The sequence below is a fragment of the Barbus barbus genome (genome assembly GCF_936440315.1).
Source record: "Barbus barbus genome assembly, chromosome: 24".
Lineage (NCBI taxonomy): Eukaryota > Metazoa > Chordata > Actinopteri > Cypriniformes > Cyprinidae > Barbus > Barbus barbus.
The window spans coordinates 16,598,181-16,625,621 of NC_136752.1; the positions used below are offsets into that span (position 1 = coordinate 16,598,181).

Here is a 27,441-nt window from a genome sequence, read left to right on the forward strand (position 1 = left end):
TTTGGCGCCACGGCATCTTTGTTTCCGGGCAGATCAAAAATAAATGCGACACTCGTGTCTCCCGGAAATCCGGTTTAATTCAACCAGTCAGATGACGACTTCGACATTCCTGAAGTGTTTTCAGAAAAGTGTGCCATATGCATCAGACGTTTAGCCACCGGTCCGTGGCGTGACGTCTGAGGCTGAGACTATATACACTTAGGATGCTTTGAGGGTGAGTAAAACACAGGCTAATTTTCATTTTTGGGTGAACTAACCATTTAAGTATGTTTGTGATATCAAAGCTGCCACTCCATTGGTGATTTAAAAAAAAAAGAATAATAATTAGAAGTTTTTACTAGTGCTGTCAAATGATTAATTGCGATTAATCGCATCCAAAATAAAAGTTTTTGTTGACATTATATATGTGTACTGTGTATATTTATTATGTATATATAAATACACACACATGCATGTATACATTTAAGAAAAATGTTGTTTATATATTAAATATATTTATATATGATATAAATGATATGAATATAAATATATACATGTAAATATTTTCAAAATATATGCTGTATGTGTGTGTATTTATATATACATAATAAATATACACAACACAAACATATATTTTGTCAACAAAAACTTTTATTTTGAATGCAATTAATCGCTTGACAGCACTAGTTTTTACATAAATCTGTTTCTCAGCTTGCCACAAAAGCTACGACACTTCTTAATGTCTTTCTAAACTAATGAATTAAGTGACCACAGATGTACAGTGTTTGGGAGTCTTGTTTGAAGACTTGTCCATTTCGACAGATGTGTTTTTACATTTTTAACGGAGTTAAATTCCTTCACATTTTTAAATTTCTTCACATAGACAACAACACATTTTTAAATTTCTTCACATTTTTCACGCCATTTTTTCTTTACATTTTTAACGGGTTAATTTCTACATGGGTCTTTCAGAATCTAAAGTGGACTTTGATAAGGCACAATGAGAGACTTCAATTCCACCTTCAAAAACTATTAGATTAGCACTGACTGCTTCACAGTCTTCACATTCCTCAGTCGTTGGATTGTACACATCTCAGGGGTCTGGAATCTGGTTGTGACAGGCAGTGTTGGGCAGCATGGCTCCAGGACCTCTGGAGGGGCTGCTGCTGCTGGTTGTGGGTGTAGACAGGGGGTCTTTCTCACTCTGTACCCACGGTCGCTGCACCTTTCCTGAAGAATGGAATCGCTGGGCGTCTAGCATCTCCAACAAAAGGTCATACAGTGGCACTCGATTCTTACATTTCATTCGGTATAAGTGCTCCATTCCTTTGTTGCTTTCAAAAAAAGAAAGCAGATATAATGTGCATGACTGTAATATAATCTTTTGTTTTCTTTTGAATGGTAGTGTGTATGAAATTATGTTTGTGTTAATTTTTTTTGTTCTTTACCTCATGTGTCTGATGTGTGAGAGCAGCAGCAGGAGCTGGGCCTGACGGCGGGACTGCAGCTGCAGCGAGGCACATGATTTACTGATGCAGTAAATGAGGGCATCAGTGATGTTGTCCAGCATGCACTGCACCATGAAGCTGTCCATCGAGGGCTCCACTGGACTGGAGCAGAATGAAAATGCACCTGACCAGACAGAAAAGATAAGCAATAACCATTAAAGTGTTACACATTAACTGACAGCAAAGACATGTTTAGAGTTGTTACACATAGGACATATTAAAGACACTTATAATGATACGAAAGATTTCTGTTTTAAAAAAAAAATCATACAGACCCCAAGCTTTTGAACAGAAGTGTATGTTAAATAAGTAAGAGATTCCAAAATAAAGGATTCTGAAGTGGTTTATTTTGTGGTCATTTCTGTCTAACTGTTCATTAAATGTTTTAATTCCATACAACAAAAAGCTAAAAATGAAATACCTTTTTGTGTGTTTTGCAGTGTATCCTACTAGCTTATCATAGCGTTAACTGGCTTAGAAAACTCTGCTAAGTTTTTGATCACATATTGAAGGTTGATGGGATTGTGTGGGTGGATCGGATCCTACATGACTGACCAGTCAGAATCAAATATTCCAGGGAGCATTTAATAATATAATATATACCACTGGAAGCTCCAAAGTCTATTTTATTTCCAAAGTACTCAAATCACCAAGTTCATTCACTCTCTGTGACTTGCAGACTCACCAGAGTTGAGAAATATGATGGCTTTGAGACATACAAATTCCTCCAGCTTCAGTTTGAGACTACGGAAGCGAGCCACAGTTGCCAAGAGCATGTCGAAAATCTCAGCCATCCCCTCGACACATTCTCCTTCACTCCTGTAAAGAGGTAGACCAGCACTTAATCCATGCTAGGAGATTGTTTGTGCCATTGTGCCTTAAAATAGCCCTGTTTTTTTCCCCCACCTCCTCTTGTGAAGCTGTAAACATTGAATATGCTGTTTACTCTTACTTAAAGACTGGACCTCTAATGGGCTCTCTGTAGATCATCTGTCTTTATCCTACATTAACAGCCTCCTTCCTTCCTCTCTCTCTCATTCAGCCATAGTATCTTTTCAGTCCCATCCAAATTTTTCCTCACCGTTTCTCCTTCGTCCTCCAGGATGCTTTATTAAACCGCCAAGCTCACGACTCTTTACTTTTTACGGATGCTGGTTTTGATTAGATTGGTATTGCCTTAGACAGTGATGACGCTGTTCTTCAGAAGCCCTTTAAAGAGCCTGTTCCCAACCGGGTCCTAATTACTATCTACTTGTGACATGGTCTTCTGAAGAGGAGCACTAGGAACTCTGGTAAATAGTTCATCCTTTTTAACAATCTAGTTTTCATTTCATAATCATTCAATCTCATTTTATGAGCCAAGGCCCTCTGCTGGGCCAGATCCTGTCTGCAAAGGGACAAAACCACATGCAACTCAATGTTCTTTATGAAATTGAGGCAAAAAATAAGCACATGCAGAGGGAATGCATCAGGTCAGTATGACATCTCAAAAAGCCCACAATCACCCTCACAGCATCAGTATCAAATAAGATTGCCTGAGACTAGAATAAAGTTGTGAGTTTCATTAGAGTTTAACAGGTGTCCCAGCAGGTTTCTGTCACGGCATGTTAGTGCGTTTCCATTATTCTTAACAGTCGAGCGAGGCTAAATGTAATCAAAACAATTTAATGTGTTTTCAAAGCATGGTTGCACTTTTCCATGTCTGACTAGATGAATATAAGTAACGGCGAGAGTGAGTCATTGAATTGGATTCCAGTTTTTTTGTCCGTTTGTTTATTATAGCCTCACTAAATGAGTTGTTCCAATATGGATGTATACAAAAAAAGTGGAAATACTTATTTTACAGTGTCCTACAAGAAGAGGTTCAGAACATCCAGTACCTATCGAGGATGAGATCCTGAGCAAAGATGAGTTTTCCAGGTGAATGAATAGACCTCCATATGAGGCCGATCATCAACACCTCCAGCCAAGAGCTCTCCAACAACTGAACCTGATCGTGCAGAGAGAGATCCAGGAAGCCTGGACAGAACAGAGACATCATGATTCATACACTGCTGTTCACTAATTTGGGGTCAATCAAATTTTGTTTTTAGAAGAAATTATTACATTTAGTCAGCAAGGATGCATTAAAGTGTTCAGAAGTGACAGTAAAGGCATTTATAATGTTAATTTTAATGGAAAGATAATAAGACATGTTCTTGAGCACCAAATCAGCATTTAGAATGATTTCTGAAAAATTGTGTGACACTGAAGACTGGAGTAATGGCTTTGTCAACACAGGAATAAATTATATATTAAAATATACTTAACAGTTACTTTAAGCTATAATAATATTTCACAATATTACTGTTCTTACTGTATTTCGATCTAATAAATGCAGCCATAGTTGATCATAAGAGACATTGAAAAACATTTTAGTCTAACAGCCCCACATTTTTAAATAGTAGTGTATGTTGTGTAGCAAGAACAAAACAAGGTAAAATAGACATTTACTTTTTCTGAATAAAATAACAGTGGCGCATCTGCAAAATGATTCTGTGTTCTGGACAGCTGTTATGTGGTTATTGTTGTTGTAATACGGGTGGTTGCTAGCCAGTTACATAATTGGCTCTATAATATTCTGGTCCCTAGATATGGTTTAGGACACTCATTCAATGTGGATTTATGGGATTTTTCATGACTCTGGAAAGTAACAGCATACCCCTTCCCATCAAGCTGCATGACTTGAGGTATCCTTCAAGTCAGTAGCACAAGGATGGGTTACAAATCACATTTAATACTAGTGCTATTAGTAAAATGATTCACCATATTACAGCATATTTCTTGCCTATAATTGAAATGATCTTCCTTGGTGATGTATAAGAGGGTTAGAAGCGTGATGATTACCTCCTTCAGGTAAATAATTATGGAACCTGAAATTTTTAGGGTTGTAACCCACATATAACAACATTTTAAATTTTATCCGCTGTATCTCATGAGTTCAATTATTTTCTTCTCTGAGGAGGGTTAATTAAGACACCTGAACCTCAGATACTGTATAATGGCTCTCTTAAAACTCCCAGCAGGTCTTTTAATGTGTGCAATCTCAGCTGGAGGCCAAATCAAGCTGAGGCGCAGCACAGATCACTGTAATAACCATCTTCCTTACTTTTGCGCCTGTGACCTTGTCATTTGAATCTCTGCCACCTGTGCTGTCAAAACCTGCTGCCACGGTTACAAAAACTGGCAAGGCTGTCACCAGGGGTTCTATTCCTAGAAGTGCTTTCTTCTAAATTAAAACCCCCTTCCTTGAGGTTGCACTCTCAGTTAAAGCAACTTTAATTGATCTTTGAAAGGGTTTTACCTGGTACTTTCTTAGCCCAGGCGATCATGTGGACAAGTTCTTTGTCAGCCATGTTTGTGAGCAGGGACATCATGGTGATCTCGGTGTACGGGCGGCTGTGTTTCTGTCGTGAGCAGACGGCCGGCGGCTCTGCCCCCAGAAGCAAACCCAACACCTGGTCAGGAGGCATGCATAAAGCGCTGACCACACCACCGCTGCTTTTCTTCCTCCTGTCCTGCGGAGGAGCTGTTCTCAGACCGGTGCGGCTTGACTTCTCACTGTAGCTCTTGACATGATCTTCATTACCGCTCCTCCTCCTGTCACGCCTGATAGTGCTGCCTCCGCGGTCCTTACGAATACCTGCAATGGAAAACATGCAGGTTATTCATTTTATTGCATCCTTTTTTCAAACTATTTGACAACAGAGAAAACTGAAAGACTGTGCAGTACATGTGAACACCCTAGTAAAAAAGTCATATATTTAAAATAAATTTTATTTCATATTAAGTATAGTTCAAATCTGTTTACATATTTACTGACAAATCGCTCGAGACTTACTGATATAAAAATTATAATTACATTTTCTTTGGAGTACTACTTGTGCACAATGCATATTTCTTATTATCAAGCCTAAAATGTGTTTTAATGTCACTATTGATGAGGACTATGATCTTCAGTATATCTTTAATTGGACTTCAGCACTACTTCACACAATTAACCCTCTGATATTGTTCATTTGGGAGTCACACTTGTGTTGGTCGCTGGTCAAAACAGACAGGAGGCCGTAATTGTGTAATAATTTCATTTCATTTCAATGTTTTTTTCTTTAACATTGAGCAATTTAATTGTATTTCATGTTACTAATTAATATTCATATCTAAATGGACTATTTTCAGTATGAAATGTAAAACAAATTATTAAAAATATATACTTTTTCAATTAATGCAGTATTTAACTTAAAAATAGAGCAAAAGTATTTAAAATCCATTGAATGAAGGCAGATTTGTTCCACCTTGTGGAAAAAAAGATATGAAAATCACCTGTAATACCATGGTGTAGCCATTAGATTCACTGTTGTGACCAATTCCATTCAAATTTACGCATTAATTCAAAGGGAGTCCATTATTAATTTCTGAATGTTGCCCAACCCTAGACAGAAGTAGGGGAAACTCTACTCTAGATGCTGCTTTAAATGTGGGAGATCATGACAGATGCATGTGTGTATGTGAGAAATAAAGAGAGAGGAAGAGAAATCTTTTATGTACCTCCTTTCATCATGCCTACTTCATAACACTTGCGTAGTCTGCATGCTTGGCAGCTCTTCCTGCGGTTTCTGTCAATAGTGCACTGGTTGGTTGCTGGACAAACATAGTCATTGTGACCTAGAGGGAGAAAAATGAAGTAAGGCTTGTTTTTGATCAATGTTTTACCCTTGAATTCTAAGTACTTTTTTAAGATCAGCTTTCAGAGATGTTTTCCTTTTTTTAACTTTGTATTAGCGATATGTAAATAGTGTTCCCTCGGAAGCAACAAATAGCGCAGTGCAGCGCATCAACGGCCTTGGATCTGATTAAGCGCTGAGAGCAGGTACATGCTGTTCCAGTACCCCGAATGAAATTTTAAATTAGATGATTGTGTCACAGCCAGAAAAGTCACAGACATACACAAAAACACATACACCCTGACATCCAAACCACTGTATAAAACCATGCACATAATGACATATTCTACAACAGAGAATCCAAAACATGAAAATTTGGTTGTAAACACATTTATTTTAATAAGCTATTTTTGGTGGCCAGCACAGATGACCTGGAAACTGTAGAGAGCAAATCACCCCCGAGCCCTTTAGAAAGACTCAGGTTACTCCCTGAAACTATTGTTCAACAAAATCGCTTTAACAATCACAAATGCCTAAAACCTTATCCACCAAATGGCAGCTCACTCAGGAAAACGTATATCAGGATTCAGCAATAAAAAAAATTCTGATGAGCAAGTTATTTTAATATGTGTTTTATGTTTATCTTTAATTATATTAAATGTGTTTTTTATATAATCTAAATTTTAGTTTGTTTTTTTTACTTTTTACAGTGAAAGTGTAAATTATACATGAATTTACAGAAGAAAGTAAGCACTGGCTCCAGAGGATTCTTTAAAGTAAATTTGTAATAATAATAAAAAAAGTATTATAGACCTAGTATAGGGATCTGAATTGTAACATTTTATTGCTTTGATCTTATTATATTAAACAACTGTATGTATAAACAACTTAAATTATACATAGGCTACTTTTAAAAAATACTTTGTGAAACCCAAATCCAAAATGTATTTATTTGCCCTTCTCTCTGCCTTCCTGTCCTGATGGTCTGTCTCTCCTAAACATTTTGGCTGTCTATCATTCTGCACTCCTTTATACTTAGTGTAATTCCCCTCACCCAGTGTGTCCTAAAACCCATTTTCTGGTACACACTCACAGTCATTTTCCTACAGTTTTCAGCTCAGTTTTCCTCACTAGAATGGCCGTTAAAATCAGCAGCAGTTACCTGCCCCAGGAAAGAGCTCATCAGGAGCTTGCATGTCAAGGTCAAGCTCAAAACATCTACCCAGCCTCTTATCTCACCAAACCCACCCAGATCTGCACCCCCTTCCAACGCAATACAGAACTGCAAATACGGTGCGAGCAGAAACATCTGTGTGCTTCCATAGTACTTATCAGGCAGCCTCTCATCAGATCTAGCACATGGGAGACTTTGATTTTCACCTTTTTCTATCAGCTTTAAAAGGAAGTACAGTAGGGAATATGCAAGGATGATTATCTGTGGCATAAATTCACACATTTGAAATTTGTATTTGAAAGCATAAGGGCTTGAAAATGACTATTAGAAAATCTAGGAAAATCGAATTATTTTTCTTTTTTGCCAGCACCCATATATTTTTGGACACACATTTGGACTGAGAAAACTATGTGTGCACTAAATGACCTCTTTCCCAAGAATTAATTAATTTGTTTTTGGTATTGCAGACCTAATAGCCTACGCTGATAATTATTATCAGATGCCTATTAAAAATGATGAAATAGCTGTTGTTAGGTGCATGTATAGACTAAATAGGCTACTAAAACGCAATCAGATAAGCAAGTGTGCTTAAAATCTCAGATAGCTTCACGGCTGCATCATACTAAAGCTCATTACTCTCTAATGGGCTCTATGCACGGTCACGTCCGCGTTTTTCCTCAGGGGGCTTACTTACATCCGGTGCTGCGCCGGAAGCCATTGTTCCTTACATAGAGCTTTCAAAATGACAAGAGGAGAAGATGAGTTTTCAGCTTACAAGAACTTCACCAGATTACTATAGATGAATTTCATCGCACGAAGAAGGGCAATAAACATTTCAAGTTACATCGACAACTTTAGAGTATTGTGATCATCTTCTAGCAAATCTAGCTAATAAGGCTGGATAACGCTGCATGACTTTTGTGCCGATTTGATCAGTGCTTAAATAGCGGGGTTAAGTTCAAGTTTAGCTTTAAACTCCGTTCACCTAAGGTTTTTAACTCCTAAGAGATAGTAGTAACAACAACAGAGCTCCCGGTAATCCACGTTTGTTTGTATCTGTGGCTCTGATAGGAATGTCTTCACTTAATTTAAAGCATTTTAAATACTGTTCCCATTTTTAGATTGCCATGTATCGTAATACACCTAAGTCTGGCAGTTTCTGACAGTTCATTGTTATCATTTAAATTTTTATCATCTCTAACCTGAAGCTTGAATTGATTGTTTAGTGAAGTGACATACTGCCAAGTATGGTGACCCATACTCGGAATTCGTGCTCTGCATTTAACCCATCCAACGTGCACACACACAGCAGTGAACACACACACACCGTGAACACACACCCGGAGCAGTGGGCAGCCATTTATGCTGCGGCGCCCGGGGAGCAGTTGGGGGTTCGGTGCCTTGCTCAAGGGCACCTCAGTCGTGGTATTGAGGGTGGAGAGAGCGCAGGACATTCACTCCCCCCACCTACAATCCCTGCCGGCCGGAGACTCGAACCCACAACCTTTGTATTACGACTCTCTAACCATTAGGCCACGACATCCCACGTTTACATTTAATAAAGCACATTTCCAGGGATCCCTAACACAAACACGGTGACGCTGTTCAGTAAAAAAAGGCAAACAAGATCAGAAATGGTTAAGAGGGATAGGGACATCCTTTGAAATATTACTGAACTCTTTACAGTGTATTGGCATGTTTGTAACATTATATAGACTATTAATTCTTCACAATTTATTTTACAATGTAACAACTTAAAATGCAACTGAAAGTAATTCAAAATGTATCTGAAATAAATTCAATATGTAACCCAATGTAATTATCTTCACAGATGGTTTTAAAAGACTCCCATTCATACTTTTGCAGCACTGTACCAGACAGCACACTATTCAGACCTGAGAATCAACGCAGTTCCTCCTGTACAGAGCTGCACTAAAATGGAGCAGAGCTGGCACAAAACCTAGAACAATGGTAAGTGCCAAGAAAGAGAATGATCAAATTCTTTAATAAATGACAATCAACTTTGATGAATAATATTAACATGCCCCATTAGTATGCCTACATAGTCAAGCGAGGTCCTGTCAGTGGGACAGTGGTCCTGTTTGCAAGGGTGGTTAAGGTAGGAGTAGACTGTCTAATATTGATACATCATCTTTTTATTATATATCTTGCTATATTCATAATGTATAACATGATTAGCCCTAGCTGAAAAAAGAGAAAAACACAATTATATTGGATATGGCTCCATTCATAATGTATACAACATGTAATGACAATGGTGGTTTTTTTACGGTCAATTTACACTGTACCTTCGTTTTTCATTTCAGGAGAACGCTTTACAGTGGTGTCACCAGTGATCTGCCTGACCTATCAGTCCTCCAAGTGGAAGAAGTGTTAAAAAACAAGCCATTACACTATCACAGTTATTAGTATTTGTATTTTACATAACTCTTACACTGTATCAAAGTTTCTAAAATGTATGTGTTTATATTTACATGTTTACATTACACTGGTGAGCAAGGTACTGTATTAAAGTTATTTACATTTATATTTAATTTACATTTTATATTCTAGTCTGTACAAATAAAACCAAATTAATCCATCCCAAGCATTTTGTGTAAGGCTAGATCTCTCTGTGGAAGACTGACTGAAAGGTGGGCCATGAAGAGGAGGAAGTCATCGAAGAGTCTCTGTCAAAATAAATTTTAAATAATTATAATGCATGCATGTAAAATGTGCATCAAAAAAAAAAAAATTCTCTCTCTGTCACAAACAATATAATATGAGTATTTACCATTGCATTGCTTGTTAATCCAACTTAACTCCTCATTGTAGATGTCCTTTCTCTGGGCACACGTACCATGCTGTGGGATGCAGGTTCAATAACTCTCCAAAAGGCCATTAAATAGTTCTACACCTCAAATCTAGATTGGATGTAAGACATTTTATCAGAAAATATACAGCACACAATGTAATAATGCAAATTAGTTTATTTACACTGTTTAATTTAAAAATGTATAATGTATTGACATGCAAGTACTCTTATGGAGAGAGAGAAAAAAGATCTGGGGTTTTAGCTTATTCTCCCTCATGTCATTCTGAACCATTACGAATTTCTTCTGTGGGGAAAGAAATATCTTAATAGCTGACTGACACTAACATTATTTACATTTATGTATGCCAATGAAGAAAGCAAGCCATATGGGTTTACAACGGCATAAAGGTGAGTATATGATGACAACTTTATATTTATTTTTGGGTGAATCATCTATTAACTCATTAATACGTATTGCCCAGACATACAGAAGGTTTTTAAACAAACCACTGCGACCAAAAAATCACAATAGGCCTACATTGTGCTCGGTAATATAGTAAAGTAAGGGTTTAGATCTTACCTAGTGCAGAACCGCATTCTGTTGTCATTCTTGAAGTGGCAACTGCAGACTGTAGTATCATAAGTGATGTTGAAATCCTTACATCTAATACTCTGAATACACTTATTGCGAGTTTCTTCATCCAGGAGAGAAGTGTGAAAAAATCTTTTGAGAAGCATCACAAAACAGGACACAGCAATAGCGGGACAAACCACCCTCACGGATGTTAAACTTTATGGAACTCTTCATTAAATAATTATATTAATGTGGTATACTTATATTTTAGCAATAAAATGTATAAATATTATTTGATATTAACCGTTCATTGACAAAAGATTGCGGCTGGTAATGCACTCAAGCTATGGCTGAATACAGACCGGAACCTTTTATGCGCCCTGAGATTTCACCGGAAATACGTAGCCTGCGTGCCGTGCATAGAGTCCATTTACAGCAGTTAAGTTCTTGATTGCGATCTAACAACACTGAGGGGCTGTTCACTCAACACAGGACGCGTTTTCCATGATTTTTCTGTGTAAACCTGCGCTAGGCTATACATGTTTGCACGCTGAGCTCGAGTTTCGCGGGGTTTTTTTCTGTTTTTTTTTTTTTACACATGGCGTTCTAAAAATGTGGCAATAAGACCCTTTTACAGCCCACGTGATCAAATAGTTGCGCGCGCATTTTGGCAACAGAAGTGGTGTTGTTCCCCACTGGCTCTAGCGTGTTAGCAACGAAAGTTTATCAAAACGATTTCCCAGCATCAAAATGTCTGGTTGTTGTGTTTACGGTTGCACTAATAGATATTCCACCAAGGGGCTTAAATTTTATAGGATTAAATTAAGTTTTCACAGAATACGCAAGCTGCGTCGGGCCCCGAAACACCAGGGGTCCCCCTTGCTCTCAGAGATGTTTTAATTTTAGTTTTGTTTTTGAGTTTGGCCAGCAGTTATGAAAACATGAATGATCATTTCTTTTAATGCAGTGCACTGTCACCCTCTCTACGTAAAAACATTTAACGTGAATGTCATACAGTCTCTTGCTCGAGACAAAAAAAAAAAAAGCGTACCAAGCCGCAGAAGAGATACTGTTTCTCAAGCGCTTTCCTTGAGCGCAATTGGAGTGAAATGCGTTTCATCCATTCTTTCATCAACAACCAACCCCCCCACTCCCGTTTTGAAGTTTCTGTCTGTGCATTAAATTATTGTAGGTATTTTAGGGGACTCTTTCTTACATCGATACGCCAGTAGGTGGCGACAATGGCTTTCTTTTTACATGAATCAGCTATCAGGAGGTATTTAAAGGAACACTCCACTTTTTTTTGGAAATAGGCTCATTTTACAACTCCCCAAGTGTTAAACAGTTGAGTCTTACCGTTTTTGAATCCATTCAGCCGATCTCCAGGTCTGGCGGTAGTACTTTTAGTTTAGCTTAGCATAGATCACTGAATCGGATTAGACCATTAGCATCTCGCTCAAACATGACCAAAGAGTTTCGATAATTTTCCTATTTAAAGACTGACTCTTCTGCAGTTACATCGTGTACTAAGACCGACGGAAAATGAAAAGTTGCGATTTTCAAGGCTGATATGGCAACAAACTATACTCTCATTCTGACGTAATAATCAAGGAACTTTGCTGCCTTATCATGGGTGCAGCAGGCGCAATGATATTACGCAGCGCCTGAAAGTAGTACTACTTTCAGGCGCTGCATAATATCATTAAAATTATCGAAACTCTTTGGTCATTTTTGATGACCAAATGCTAATGGTCTAATCCGATTCAATGATCTATGCTAAACTAAGCTAAAACTGCTACCGCCAGACCGGGAGATCAGCTGAATGGATTCAAAAACGGTAAAACTCAACTGTTTAACTCTTGGGGAGTTATAAAATTTGCCTATTTCCAAAAAAAGTGGAGTGTTCCTTTAATAATATACTGAAGTGATTCATTCGCAAATACTAATTCATTCAAAAACAAAACTTGCAGCAGAGTTATAATCACGCTGATATTCAGAACAGCAAGTCTGTGCGTGTAACAGACTGGTTACCTTGAATGCTTCTCTTGAAGAAAGCTTTGCATCCCTCACAGGACCACACTCCATAATGATAGCCAGACGCATAGTCACTGCACACCGCACAGAAGCGTGTCTCCTTCTCTGAATCAAACCCTCCTGTGAATCTTGATCTGGAGTACAACTCCTGTCTGTCAGTGGCACTGCACAGCTCCTCACACAAACCAACACCCGCCTGCTGAGAACACACAACACTGGACCTACAGATAGAAAAAGGTAAGATGTCTATATAGAGTGGATGATGATAGAAATCAGGATAACTCATCACAGCAGAGAAACTGGCTTATGTGTTGTAATTCACGTTTCCTGCAGCAGTAGCCATTAAAATTCTGGCCTATGCCTTTAAGTTGATATTTATTTCTTATCTTATTGTAGATATTAAAATCGATTCTGTTTTATCTAAATAGGTTAAAGGGGTCATATGATGCGATTTCAAGTTTTCCTTTCTCTTTGGAGTGTTACAAGCTGATTGTGCATAGATAAGATCCCTGAAGTTGCAAAGACTAAAGTCTCAAAACCAAAGAGATATTCTTTAACAAAGTTAAGACTCTGCCACGCCCCCCTGAAACGGCTCGTTCAAACACGCCCCCACATCTTGACGTCAATATGTGGAAATATTTGCATAATGCAGCCCAAATGTTCACGCAAAGAGAGAAGGCCTGGTTTCAGTAACCGCAGTAGTGTTGATGCAGCCATGTCAGGGAGACGCTGTGTGTTTCTAGGTGAAAGCAAAAGCACTTTATTTGGCCTTCTGGAAGTAGATGCATTTAGGAATCATTAAGATTACTTACAACAGAACAGCAATGCATTTTATGGACGACCGTTTCGTGACCCTAGGAGAGGAGGTCATTCTGACTTTGCTATGACAATCTGGTGCTTCTGAATCAGCGACTGTATTAGTTTTGTTATTAGTTTAAGTATTTGCTATTGACTGTTTAAATGCGGAATTTTGCGCGTCGCGTGTGTGTGTGTGTAAATGTGTTTCTGCGTGTGTGTGCTCCCTACTTGTGCGTGTGTGAGAGAGGGAGAAATGGTCACACATATGAGCATCATCACTGTGTCTGTCACGTGACTCTGTTCCCCTCTCGGGCTTTAACTGATAGTAAAACTAATGACATTATTTACTGTCTTTCTTTACTATAATTTTGAAAGCTGAAGCTTGCGATTATGGAAAGGGGCAATACATTTCCGACCGGCTTGTGGTGTTCGGCCAATCACAATGCACTGTGTCAGCTGGCCAATCAGAGCAGACTGCACTTTTCAAGATTCAAGATTCAAGAGTTTTATTTGTAACATACACAATTATACAGAGTATAACCAGCAGTGAAATGTAGGTCAGGTCCGCTCCAAGGACAGTGCAATTATAAAGTATACAAATATTAAGAGAAGAAGTAGAAAAAATAAAATAAAAGAATAAAATAAAAGATAAAAAATATAAATATAAATGTGCAGGTCAGTATGTTGTTGACTTAAATAGTAATAAGAGGAATGTGCAAAAATAATGTGCAAAAAAGTGTACAGGGTATTTAAATAGCAGCAATATGAGGTAGAGAAAAATTATGAATAGCTTATTGATATGGTGGTATTTACATGGAGTCAAGTGATGAAACTTGTCGGAAGGAGGGACTTAGAGGCGGGGCATAAAGGACCTACAATAATGTACAGTATTTGAAAAATATTTGAAAAATATTGTTTTTTGAACAATAAAACATGTCAACATATTCTGTTACACCAAATACACAAAATAATGATCTTTAAAAAAGCATCATATGAGCTCTTTAAAAATTAAACAATAAAATCTAAATCAGTTTAATAGTGGCAAATGAATTTAGGCCTCACAACATGATTTATTACATTTACTAGTGCTATTGAAGATGAACTTCAAATAAGCATATAAATGTTAAAATAGAGGAAATGCACAATTAAATATCCACCACTGGCAGATATGGAAAATAATTTTTAAAAATCCCTAATATCGTCCGATAACCGTATGGTAGCATAAAAGTGTGCATTCCTATAAATAAATAAACATAAATTATAGTTTACAACTTTAGATACAAATTTGTAAGGTCCAAGGAGAATATGTACGTGACTCCAAACAGGGGACAAGTGTGACCATCCCCATTTCCTTCTGACCTCTTGTTCCCATGTTTGTAAATATTTATTTTATCTTTAATTCTGATGTACAACAGATTTATTGCATAACCTCAAAAATGAACTGCAGTGCTGTCCAATGTCATCAGATGACAACTGGAGTCCCCAAGCTGCCTAAAGCAGTGGATGAATTAATATTCTCATCTGTCAAGTAAACAACAAATTTAAACATTAGGCTTTACTAAAGATAGTTTATTCAACACGTGCTGTGTTTTATTAATCCGTTAACTGTGAACTGTGATCATTACCAGATCTCCTTTCAGTTCTTCTGGAAGTAAAAAAATGTACTCCCTGTGTGTTCAGACAGTTCCACTGTTGTTTTCACTAACTGTACTTTCCTCAAGGTCTAGAGACAGAATTTGATCAGAACCTCTGCAAATGTTAAAAATCCTAACCTTCTTCTTTCCAAGAAGCCAAGAAATTCTAATAATTAACAGCACAACACCTAGAACATAAAATAACAACAGATAAAATAAACCATAATTAGTCAGAGAGCACTCAACATCTCCTGCAGGAAAAAAAAAACGTGTAAACCACTGTAATATGAAGTAATGCATTTTTTTCTTCGATTCAAAAGAAAACAAATGCCATCAAGACCATGTAGCATGGTCATACACAACCCACAAATCTATAGCCATAACCCATTAGGCACATTAAAAAGATGTTTAAGAAATACATGAAACACATTTGTTTTACCATATATTTTACCTTTGAAATATTGTAAAACAAAAAACAGTTTAGTTTAAATGTTCAGGAGTTGGCTAATAGTGTTACTCAATTTATTACATTAATTTAATCATTCAACTTTTATTTCCAGACTCAAGGTCCATTAGCAAAAGACAGACATTACAAACCAAAACAGTACACATGAAAAAAGAGAGTTATGCCAATACTTCCTCATAGAGGACTGATATCGCACTTCAGTAAGCCTAGGATTTGTCAACAACATTATAATATTATTATGTGAATTGTTCAGCCGACAAATATACATCAAATTTATTATTATGGTTTGTATCCAAATTAAAATGTGTATGTAAGGTGTTGTTTGTAAAAGTGAACCTTGGTAAGAAGGTATCCAAGCAAGATTTGAGTGCTAAACCAAACATTATGCCTCGATGAATCAGAACTCTGGTGTAAATGACCTCTAGAACCACCTCATCTGATTAACTGGACTCCTGGCAACATTTTCATGTCTGCTTTATAATCTTAAATTTCTTAAATAGTTTCTTTTCAACTATTTTAGTTTAACCTGGATTTCACCATGAAAATGGCAATAGAAACTTGATGTTAAGAGACAATTTTTTAAACTGTTCATTTTCATTTTGCTATTTAAATACCCTGTACAACTTTTTGCACATTCCTCTTATTTATTATTATTACTATTTGTCAACAACATACTGACCTGCACATTTATATTTATATTTTTATCTTTTATTTTATTCTCTTTTGTTCTACTTTTCTTTTTCTTAATATCTGTATTCTTTATAATTGCACTGTCCTTCGAGCGGACCTGACCTACATTTCACTGCTGGTTATACCCTGTATAATTGTGTATGTGACAAATAAAAATCTTGAATCTTGAATCTTTCAATGTCTATAAAATGTCTTGAATCCAATATATCTCTTAAAGTTGTGTATAATAAATTCATGAGATTGTAAATTGTTCATTCAAAACTTTAGTTTGAATTCGTCATCTACAAAAGCGCCCAAAACATGTTCACTACCAGAGCTCGTATTTAAAGCTGAACTGACCTGTAGACGGTGCTAGAAGGGCTGTCCAGGTAATAGGACACCTGGTGGGTCGAGTGCTGTCCTCCATGATGGTTCAGGTATGGGGACAACTGAGGGCTGGAGGGTGCAAACATGAGAGGGCTGCCGGATCCGGTGCCTAAGGTCTGCAGATGTTCTTCAGCAGGGTGCGTGTGGGGGTCCGGGGGAGCCGGGTAGTATCTGACCGAGGCAGGCTCGGCGGGTGACGAGGTGCCGTAGGTCTGTGTGGGATTTGGGAACTCATAGGCTCCATCAAGATAGTTGACAGAGGAACTGATCCCCCCCACGCTGTGCTCCTCCTTAGGGTACATGGGCGAGAGTTTGTTGGCAGCAGGTGGTGAGGAAAGTCCCTCCAGGTCTTCTCTCTCTGGGCTCGGGCTGGTCCTGCGTCGCTGCCTGGCACTAGCAGACTCTCCGCTGGTCTGCCCTCCAGACATCACCATGGAAACACACACACAGCCAGCATGACTTAAGGTAATATCTATTCATAAGCAACCACCAAAAGACCGTTTCTGTCTTTTTTAAGCGCAGTCTTTATGTCTTACCTCCCACTGTCTTTCTCAAACTCTCTCCCCCCTGTTCTCTTTGCTTCCACCCCACTGTTCTGCCTACTCCTCCTAAAAAATAAAAAATACCTTCCTCTCTCCTCCAGTCCGCCTTGAGCTGAAAGGACAAAATGTGATGTTTTTCTAAGATATGTGAGGCTGCTTTTCCTTCTCTTTCTTTCTTAAAATACCCTTTTGTATATTTTTCATCTTTATTTTTTCAGCATCTAAAACAACTATTTTAACAAAAATGCCTCATTATAGCCTTAAATATTACACTTAAGGAAGGATAAAATGTGAGCAACTGTACAAGATGTCAAGTCTGATATGAGGTAATTTTCTATTAAACAGGAGAGGACAGGAAACTCAACTGAAACTACTAATAATAGAAAGAAATGCTTGATTACAAACCACTAGAGCAGCAGACACATGGAATATTGTTTCTTGTGGAAACTAAAAAGACTAGAATCAATTAACTCCTTTATGTAGTCCTTACCAAAATTAAAATCAGTCCTCTGATTTATAAGTTTAGCCCCATCTCAAGTAGCCTGGATGCATCGCCTCGCTGATGTCTCTCTAACTTCCTGTGTCCTTCTTGCTTTCACTGTCTGTGGCTTTGACAAAAAAAAAGGAGGTAAACAAATTAAAGACAGCCAGGTCGATCACTCTTCAGAGCAGGTCATGGCAACCATGTAAACAAGAGATAGGAGGTCACCGCCTGATTCACTTGCCAAAACCTTTGGATTTTATAGGTGATGTGTTTTAAAACCACTTTACATGCTGTCCCCATCGGAAATTATACATTCCCCATTGGAATTGATTACATTTGTTGAAAGATTTTGCGCAAGGTTAAATAAGGGAATGAAATATTGTTCAGCTCACAAGGGAAAAACAAGTCTGTTTGATCCTAAAAATTTCTCTGTACTGGCAGCTATTTAAAGCTGAAATGTGTAGGTGTCGGTTCTCTTCATTAAATGCAGCATTGGAAGCTTGAGTTATTAAGTTTTGATGTCCGTTTTTAAAAAGGGAACATTATTAGTATTTTTTTTACTGATTTAGTAATACTGTCTAAATGTGTACTAAAATATAAACTAATACATAAATTCTTTAACTCAGAAAGGGTGCATAAATTGTTCAGTAATGTTACAAATATATAGAGGTTTATACAAAATTATTAATCAGCACAACTGTCAACAACACCAAATAAGCATATTAGAATGATTTCTGAAGGGTCATGTGACACTGAGACTGGAGTAATGATGCTGAAAATTCAGATTTGCCATCCCAGGAAAGGTTATAAAAATATATATATATATATATATATATTTAAATTGAAATAATATCTGAAAATATTACACTTTTACTGTAGCCTGTTTTTGATCAAATAAATGCAGCCTTTATGGGAAGAGAGAACTCTTTAAAAGAACATAATTTTTTTTTTTACTGAATCTTACAAATTTAGGACAATCCCAAATAGTGGATATATATTTTTATTTTTAATAAGAACTTGTTCTAATTAAAATATATGCAGCACTGTCCTCAAACAAAATGGCCGCTAATGCATTAAATTAAAACAGGCTGATTATTAGCTATGTTCTTTTACAAAATATAGCTGATAATTAAACAAACTGATTTGATAACCTTTTATGTGATGTCTGCAAAATACACGTGTCTCAATCTGCTGCCTGCAGGTTTCTGATAAAAACAACAAGGTCAACTGAAATCTACTTTTACATGTTTTTTTCTTGTCCAAAGTTGGAAGATTTTTGGTAATCCTTTTCTTTTTTTTTCTTTTTTTTATACTTTTTCTAACATTTTCAATATTTACCTTGAACTGTGCCCTTTGATTGCTATTTTTGGTGTACCGGCGGTTTTGGATGAACTTTCAAGAAAGTATGCTAATGTTTTAGCCTTTGCCTCACTGATAGCTCGGAGATGGATTTTATCATAGATATATGGATTTTATGACACTGGAAGACTTGTAAACCTCCTCCCACTTTCTCGTAGTTAGAAGATTTGATGTCTTTTATATACATCGAAAAAATTAAGTTCACATTAAGGTTTTGACTGTTCATGTTCACCCTTAGTAATGTAAAAAAAAAAAAAAAAAAAAAAAAAAGTGTAAATTGACATTGCGGTATCCTTTGTATACTCCAAAAAAAAAAGAAGTTTAGCTCTTGCTGTAAGAGAACTAGAACAGTTCAAAGACCAAATCCATGGCCTTGATTTTCATGAAAAACAGCATATACACAGTCCTCCGCTGACCCCAAAACACAAAAAGATAGCGTTCATGCGATTATTACGTAACATCAATTCTTTGGGTTTAGTTTTTTTTTTTGACTCTGTAGAATGGAGGCAATGCTCCTTGGAAGACCCATGAAGCATACACACACACACACAAAAAAACATACTGTGAAAGTAAACAAATTGCGCTCTACAAAAGCTAGGTCAACAAGCAGCATGAGCCCGTACCAAGAACACCTCTGCCAGCGTATGATGACTCAGGAAGAAAAAGAACATGAGAAAATACTCATTTATAAAAAGAAATTAATTGAATCTCTAAAACTAATTGTTAAACTCAGCTAAATTATAAGAGTTTCATTTAAAAGAGAAATAGTTTTTTCCCTAAACTTTATTCAATGGCATTGAATTTTCAAAACAGTTATCATTTTAACAAGTGTGAGTACATACACACGGTATCCTGACTAGCATCTGTTTCCAGCATGCTCATAAATAAGCCAAAATAAATCATCATGGTGCAATTTTCATCCTAACAGACACTGGAAAATCTGGTAAACTTGCTTTGAAAGTGCTAGTCAATCCAAACTGTAAACAACAATAACTCTCTGAGATATGTATGACCAGTATTTTTTATCGGCCAGACAGCAAATGTATGTCCTTATGATGACATCAGTAAATCATTGTGAATGTGTGCTATGTTTAAAATGAAAAATAATATAAATAATAGGACAGCCATTCAAATCCCTTTACATTCAATTCCCTCATAAATTCGATGTTGCCATTACCCTACTAGAATTGTTTTATTAAAAAGTTTTCTTTAATAGGTTATTTTCAATTATGGACTCCATGCAAAGCCCATAAATTAGTACATTTGGGGGAAAAATATCTATATACACTGCACATTTTTAGCCCGAAATGCACTGAAATATACCTTTCTCACTATTCTGAAGGTGTTTTGGTCAATTACATTTAACTAGAAGTAAAAATTCAGGTTCAGTATCTTTTTTATTTACTGTGTATCATACCAAACGTATGGATTCTTATGATTTTTTTCGCCATGTTTACATCTGTATTTTTAAGTAACTGTACTTCTACACAATACAGATCAGCAGTGCAAACAGAAAATCTTATACTGTGATCAAAAGATGGTCAACAAGGACATCATTTAGGTTAAGATTCTAAACCTAATCAGTGTTTGATATGCAGAATCAGTTGGATTCATTATGTGATTTGTTTCCAAACAAAACAACTGTTATACAAGCAAAGATAAAACAACAACACATTTGTTTGGCATATCGGTAACTAAACCAGCATCTTATTCCTTCATCTCTTGCTTCTCAGCAATTTCCTCATTAGTGAGGACTCTCTTTTCTTTAAAAATGACCCTACTGTTCTCTGCGTGAACTGGAAAACTGAACCACAGCATATTTGCCATTAGTCATCCAGTCTGGATCCTGAGAGCTGAGTTTCTCGGCCTGGCCTGGCTGTAAGCCCACCTGAACATCAGCCTTCAGTGTCCTGAGACTGCAGAGAGGGGCAGGCTGGAACCCCCTCAGCGCTTGATCAAACGGAACAGTGTGCTCCCATTTCCTATCTCCAGTAAGCTTCCGGTAGTTAAGGTCTCCTTTGAAGAGAATCAGATCAGAGCCCTGGAGAGTGCTGTAGATGTCAGCTGCATCCACCGCCATATCACAGAACTCATGGGGCAAGGTCCAGAAAGAGTGGTCATGGTAGGACCATGTACCCTCCTTCATGAAATGCTTCCATTGGACACCACTAGCTGACATCCACTTGTGATTGGCTGCCATGGTCTGCATGATGGTCCACTCAAAGTCTTGTTTGGTGACGTCTGAGACAAACCACGGAATGGACTTGCCGTGAAATCGGATTTGCTTGGCTAGTCCGGCAGAAACAAGAAAGTCAGCAATGACTAGATCGGTAACAAGCTCAAAACCAGCATTGTCTAAAATAACGTCCACTCTGGCATGCTTCATCCCAGAGGATCCGGCTCCTTGAGCAGCAACCAGCGTTGACCAAACCATGCTGGAGTCATCCACTAGGATGAAGCGCTGGAGATCAGGAAGAGAATCGATGGGACTGGACTTTTGAGAGTTGTCCTGACCGGCAGAGATGGACAGATCACACTTGTTTCCCCACAGAGAGACCTTCAAAATACACAGTAAACCAGATTATGTGACATTACACAAGCACAAACAGTGTAATATCAGTAAAGCACACAAGCGCATGCTGAAAACAGTAGCCACCCCTAGGCATGTTACTTGGCACCACAAACTGGATGTCATTTGGGTAACAAGATTCTCTGTTCTAAATTAAAGATGTGACTCTTTAAGCTTGTGGTTATGGCTCACTGAACTCAATTAGAATCCATCTCCACGCCAACAAGATGATTTTCCTAGTTTTTGATGGTTCGGATGTCATATAAACATAATGTCCCAATAACAACTTGTCTTAATAGCAGGGATCATTATACGCTGCAGCTAAGATCACAGAGACACTAACCTGGAGTAACTTGAGAAAGTTGTCTCGCAGCTGAATCTCAGTCATGTTCTCCATGTTGGTGATGAGCTCCTGAAGGTATGTACAGAGGGATTTAATGGCTTGTTGAGATTCGAAGAAGCTTTGTGTTTTTGCCTCCTTAAACACATCAAACTTATCCATCGGTGGACTTTGGAAACAAAATTAAACAAGTCAGTTAAACAATTCAAAATATACCAATGCAACATGAGAGCAGCCAAAATACTTAAAGCACATTTAAGACAGCACTTTAAATGACCATCACTGTCTTTAATTTACAACGGCTCTAAAAATGATGTAAACTACTTCAATTGCAACTAGGGCTGAGCAATATGGCCACGATAATTATTTTCCATATCAGTCGATATCGATAATTATCACGATAAAAGTCAAATCTTTATTTCTTTCAAGTTTAAAGACAGATTTTTGCTCCAAAGTGAAAGTTGTAGAAACTAATTAATTTTCCTTAACAAAATAAATATATTTATTTTCTTAGTTTCTGCATGTTCTACTGAGTGATATTGTTTCAAATCAAGGAACAGGTTTGGGTTGCCTGATAATATTAATAATATCACTTTTTTGTCTCTTAGAAATGCACATTTGATAGTAGCTTGAGTTAGGATGCAGTGAAAAACACAGTTTAAACCACACATATAGAACCTCAATACCATGGTAAAAATATAACTATATGGTTTTTCGGTAGCCTATTTGTATGAAAAACAGTAGGCTAAAAACATTCAGTATAAATGCACACATGCTATAGCTTAATCACAAATACATAAATACTATAAATAAAATTCAGTGAGAATATCCCACATTTCTAACATAATACCATGGTGCAGTGAGTGTTACTACAGTAAATCCATGGTAAATGATGGCGATGTGTAGATTGAAACACAGTCTCGTTGCACACAGTGTTTCTCCTGTTTGGCTAGTTTAAATTACCGAGTCATTTGTGTTCATCGCTGAATGCACGCGCTCACAGAGCTGTTTAATGCTCGCGTGACCGAGTAAATGCATCTGTTCTAGCGAGCTCGCGGCGCGCGGCACTTCAACTGTGATCAATGTGGATAAACGGTGCGTATGGCGCGCGGTTTCGTGCCGCTTTTGCCGCATAAACATTATATCGAACTCTTCATATCGTTTTATCGATGAAAGTTATATCGCAATAATTATCGTTATCGAATTATCGCCCAGCCCTACACTATGGCATTTTTAAGGCAAGTCATACCTTTAAATTTATACAGATCTGTACATATTTCATTGGTCTTCCTGTTATAACTCTGTCCTCTTATTAAAAGAACTTTATTTCTTATTGCTGATTTTACCAATGAATTTAACTTGTTTTAAATACCAAATTAATGCCGTTTTAATTAAAAATGTAATTGCCATATGACCATGTGAAGAGGCATCTCAATAGTAACCACTTAAACAACACACCTCTCTTCATAATAAAATAATTTATAGCTGTATTATATCATTCTAATTATATATCAAACATTACATTTACATTATTAGATTTGATCATACTTTGTGTGCTTGCATAGTCTGCTTGAGAAAACCTGAGAAAGTTGTGATTTAATTTGTTTTTTATTATTATTCAGTATTATAAAAAACAAAAAAAACTTAACTTTAAGATACTACAACTTTTAAGTAAAACTGATTTCTTGATGTACTTTTTAATGATTGAGTATATCAATTAATTACACAATTAATTAATTTTTTACTTTTTACTATTAAATGATAAAGTTCAGTTAACTTTAAGAGACTTTGACTATAATGAAATTGTGAAAATAACCAGTCATAATTTGACTGAATTTTTGATTGCTCATAATGTATGGAGTAAGCTGATTTGCCTTACTTCATATACAGAGCCTCTTGGATCCTCCGGTACATGTAACACTCCACATAGAGCCATGGTGATTTGAACCAGCTGACAGGCCTCCCGTCTTCCATCAGGTCCTGCTGTCTTCGCATGTATTCATTCCAGGCCCCTGAGTCCTCAGCATTATCAGTCAGAGACAGCACAGGTTTGTCTGTCTGCAGTTCATTCCTCAGCCTGGACAGGAAGGATATGGCCGTCTTCTCTGCCTGGATCCCCTCCTGAGAAAACACATTATATAGAAGTTAAATCTGGGAAAACAAGTACAGGCAGGCCTGTTTTATTTGATGAATAACATGAAAATATAACACTGCCAATACCTCTCCATATTCTTTGAAGAAATTGTCTTTATTGCGGTGTAACGTGTCTATCACTTTTGTGAGTATGGTTGGCAGTCTGTCTCTCACAGTCAGATAGGCAAAGGACCTAGAAATGGGGAATATTAAACATTTTAGATGCAAATTGTGTGATTCAGAGAAATAGGTTTCACTAGCTCTAGTAACTTGAGGGAATAAATCAGTAAATAAAGTCCATTACTAGGTGATAATAGTGGTTGGTTATATCAGTGTCATTACATCCACATCCAGCAGCAGCATGGTCATTGAAATGAGTCTCGAAAGCTGGTTTACAGACTGCATTTCTAGACAGGCATTATATGCGAGTTTCGACAGTGCATGACTTGAAACTGCCCCAATGTTGCCCATAAATGCAGTTTAGGTAGGCAGATCTCTGGGTTGTTTTGAAACACAGCCATTGACAAGATTGTAAGACCTGCTTACGTTATTTGACTAGATACAACATACATTCGTTATAACTGAACAACATGTAAACAGACGATACATTTCTCGCCGTAGCATATAAAGACATACCCCTCAAACTTAGCAGAGAGTGACAGCGGGGCCAATATTCCCTCTGCCTCCATCTTTGCAAACAGACTACAAGAGATTTTCAACAAACTTTATTTGAGAACGATCGGTGACCAATTCACAATGAATGTAATGTGAAGGTATAAAATAATTTAATACACTCTGTGTCCTTTGCTCGCATATCGTGGGGACACCTACAATCACATTTGCATGTTATTTGTTGTAGTCTTATGAGGAATCATTGGCCAACTTTAGCTGTCGATATTGCTTTATCGTTGACACTACTGTCTTCTAGTGGCCATGCGAAGAAACGGTCTATGAGCCATGTTGTCCATTTTTATTTAGATTTTTTTATTATGCAATAACAAAACAACAATTACAAAGACAAAGAGAGAACAACAAAAAAACAATGAGGGTTACAAACAATAATCCAAAGCATACTAAGTTAGCTTATAAGACTTACACCATAAGAGAGTCTTACATGCAATAGAATTATTAGTTTACATATCAAAATCTTTCCTGAAAATAAAACAATAAGGAGTTTTCTTTGAAAATGTACATGTATAAATGTAAAATTTAGCAAGAAATAGCAATAGATTAATAATGAATTTGCAGTGAGAAAGGTCTAAATTTAAAGAATAACCAAAAAAAAAAAAAAAAATACAATTTTGGGGGTTATACAGAAATTTGGATATAAATATTTTTTAACAAAATTGGAAAAGTCAACCCAAAATACTTTACAATAGACACAGTCCCAAAACAAATGATTGGTTGTTTCTTCACACTGAAGGCAAAAGGAGCAATTGGGGGGAATATTATTGTTAAATTTAGCAAGTTTGTAGTTTACCGGATAGCAATTATGGATAATTTTGATAGAGACTTCAACATCTTTATTAGATAAGAAGAATTTCTGTCAAAGAAGCCAACATTCTTCCCATTCTATATCACTAAATATGTTATTCCAAAAACTCACACATGCAGGTAAAGAAATCTGAGATCTATTAAGATCTATCTTTGTTTGACATGGTATTGAGAAGTCTTTGGTCAACAAATAAGTTAGTGTTGTCAAAAAGAAGAGAGTCTAAACAACCTTTAGGGCCAGACTTGACTAAGTGTATAATACAATCAGGAATTGCACCAAAAACAATGGCAGCCATGTTGTCCATACAAACACACAGTATCAGACATATGACAATATTCAGATAATGTTTGCTGAAATTAACCTGGCATTCAAAGCTGCATTTTATATTTAATTTAACATCAATTCAATTTAAATAAACCTGCACTGGTGAAAAGAAAACATCTGTAGCTGGTCCCAGCCTGATGATCTGTGGATGATTTTAAAGGATTTTTGGGCACTTTCAACTAATCAAACTGGGTGACGAGCCGGCCACACAGCTAAACAATAGCTTATCCTGAAAAGACCAGAGAGAATCAGCTTAGTATTAGTATTGATATTTTTAACTGTACCTAGTACTATCTCAGGATGACCTTTTCATGGACCTCCATATTAAGGATCTAAGGGGCTGTTACTGATTTACTGTCATTGGCTTAAAAAAGATAAATCAGGTTTGTTTTATATTTCTAATCTGTATGTATTGAAAATGTTGCTTGCTTGATATGGATATTATACTAATTTCTAAACCAGTAACATTTTATTATTCTGTCTACAGACAGCAGCAGCAATTCTAACTAAACCATATTTAATGATGCTAATGTGATTTTCCGAAATTGGAAACAGAAAGCATAGTCCCAGATGCTTTTATCTCCCCACCAGACCACATGGCCCTAACACACAGCTTACTCTCTGTATGGAGACAGACACCACCCCCCAACTTCCCTTTCCTTGTTCTTTTTCTGCAAACCCACAACTCGAAGCTGGCATCCTCATTTTGCATTCTTAAACTTCCAGGCTGTTGTAGATTAGTGTCATTTTCTTACTATTCTTGTATTTGCTCATGTTATTTCCCCATGTTATCTCTAGCAGGCCTGGTCAAGCCAGCTCACATCCTGTTCTTCTTAGTGTTGAGAAAGCTTAGAAACACTGCACAACAAGCAAAGTAAAAAGGAAAATATTATTATTATTTTAAACCATGTCCTGCTTCACTTGAATTGTTTAGAATGGAACCAATGCAATGATTTTCACAGGCTAATGATTCTTTAAAAGGTTTTAATTGCTTTTTTTTATTCAATTGCGTTTACAACAAAATGCAGCTATTTAAAGGCTAAATGCATTTTAATCACTTTCACTAAAATATAGCTAATGAAAAAAAAAGCATGAAAAAAGGCTCTATCAAAGGTCAGGATGAAGTTACTTTTAATTCACATTAAAATAAATTAATTGATTAGGGCCTACTGATAACATAAAAAAGGATAGTCGTTCTGGGACTAAAAGAAAACATTTTTGCGGCATATTTATAATTTATTTTATTGTGGTACATAGATTTAAAACAAGTAGGGGTGTAAGAAAATATCAATACACATGAGTATCGCGATATTTTGTTTGGCGATACTGTATCGATTCTCAAAAATGAAATATCGATATTTAAAAAAAATATATAAATAAAAAATAAATCATACAGGATTCATGACACTGGCTTCGTTTTGAGTTCATATCCCGAGCAGTCTTCATCTCTGAAC

The 27,441-nt window shown here is 36.8% G+C and overlaps 2 protein-coding genes across 3 annotated transcripts; both read right to left on the bottom strand.

Annotated features, from left to right (window-relative positions):
• Positions 1–616: 616 nt before the first annotated feature.
• esr1 (estrogen receptor 1) lies at positions 617–17,306 on the bottom strand. Of its 2 annotated transcripts, none has more exons than XM_079374999.1 (8): positions 16,715–17,306; positions 12,785–13,008; positions 6,075–6,191; positions 4,831–5,169; positions 3,368–3,506; positions 2,173–2,306; positions 1,428–1,611; positions 617–1,313 (listed from the first exon to the last, which is right to left on the bottom strand). In XM_079374999.1, the coding sequence occupies exons 1-8, from the start codon at positions 17,173–17,175 to the stop codon at positions 1,073–1,075; spliced, it is 1,839 nt and encodes a 612-aa protein (XP_079231125.1). In that variant the 5' UTR covers positions 17,176–17,306; the 3' UTR covers positions 617–1,072. The 2 variants fall into 2 exon arrangements, with proteins under 2 accessions (XP_079231125.1, XP_079231126.1); XM_079375000.1 differs by having other exon boundaries at positions 617–1,305; positions 16,715–17,285.
• A 2,309-nt stretch (positions 17,307–19,615) lies between these two features.
• Positions 19,616–24,872, bottom strand: armt1 (acidic residue methyltransferase 1). Its single transcript, XM_079376235.1, has 5 exons — positions 24,805–24,872; positions 24,256–24,361; positions 23,915–24,156; positions 22,039–22,204; positions 19,616–21,683 (listed from the first exon to the last, which is right to left on the bottom strand). Exons 1-5 carry the CDS (start codon positions 24,855–24,857, stop codon positions 20,904–20,906), a joined length of 1,347 nt encoding a protein of 448 aa, XP_079232361.1. The 5' UTR covers positions 24,858–24,872; the 3' UTR covers positions 19,616–20,903.
• Positions 24,873–27,441: the final 2,569 nt, after the last annotated feature.

Excerpts from the sequence above, each read along its gene's own strand:
- esr1 (XM_079374999.1), bottom strand. The coding sequence starts at position 17,175 with ATGGTGATGTCTGGAGGGCAGACCAGCGGAGAGTCTGCTAGTGCCAGG. Across the intron at positions 13,009-16,714 it reads CCTTCTAGCACCGTCTACAG|GTCCAGTGTTGTGTGTTCTC; the intron begins GTCAGTTCAGCT and ends TTCTATCTGTAG. Across the intron at positions 3,507-4,830 it reads CTGGGCTAAGAAAGTACCAG|GCTTCCTGGATCTCTCTCTG; the intron begins GTAAAACCCTTT and ends TGTTCTGTCCAG.
- armt1 (XM_079376235.1), bottom strand. The coding sequence starts at position 24,857 with ATGGAGGCAGAGGGAATATTGGCCCCGCTGTCACTCTCTGCTAAGTTT. Across the intron at positions 22,205-23,914 it reads CAAGAGGCTCTGTATATGAA|TCCACCGATGGATAAGTTTG; the intron begins GTAAGGCAAATC and ends TTGTTTCCAAAG. Across the intron at positions 21,684-22,038 it reads ACTTTCTCAAGTTACTCCAG|GTCTCTCTGTGGGGAAACAA; the intron begins GTTAGTGTCTCT and ends TGTATTTTGAAG.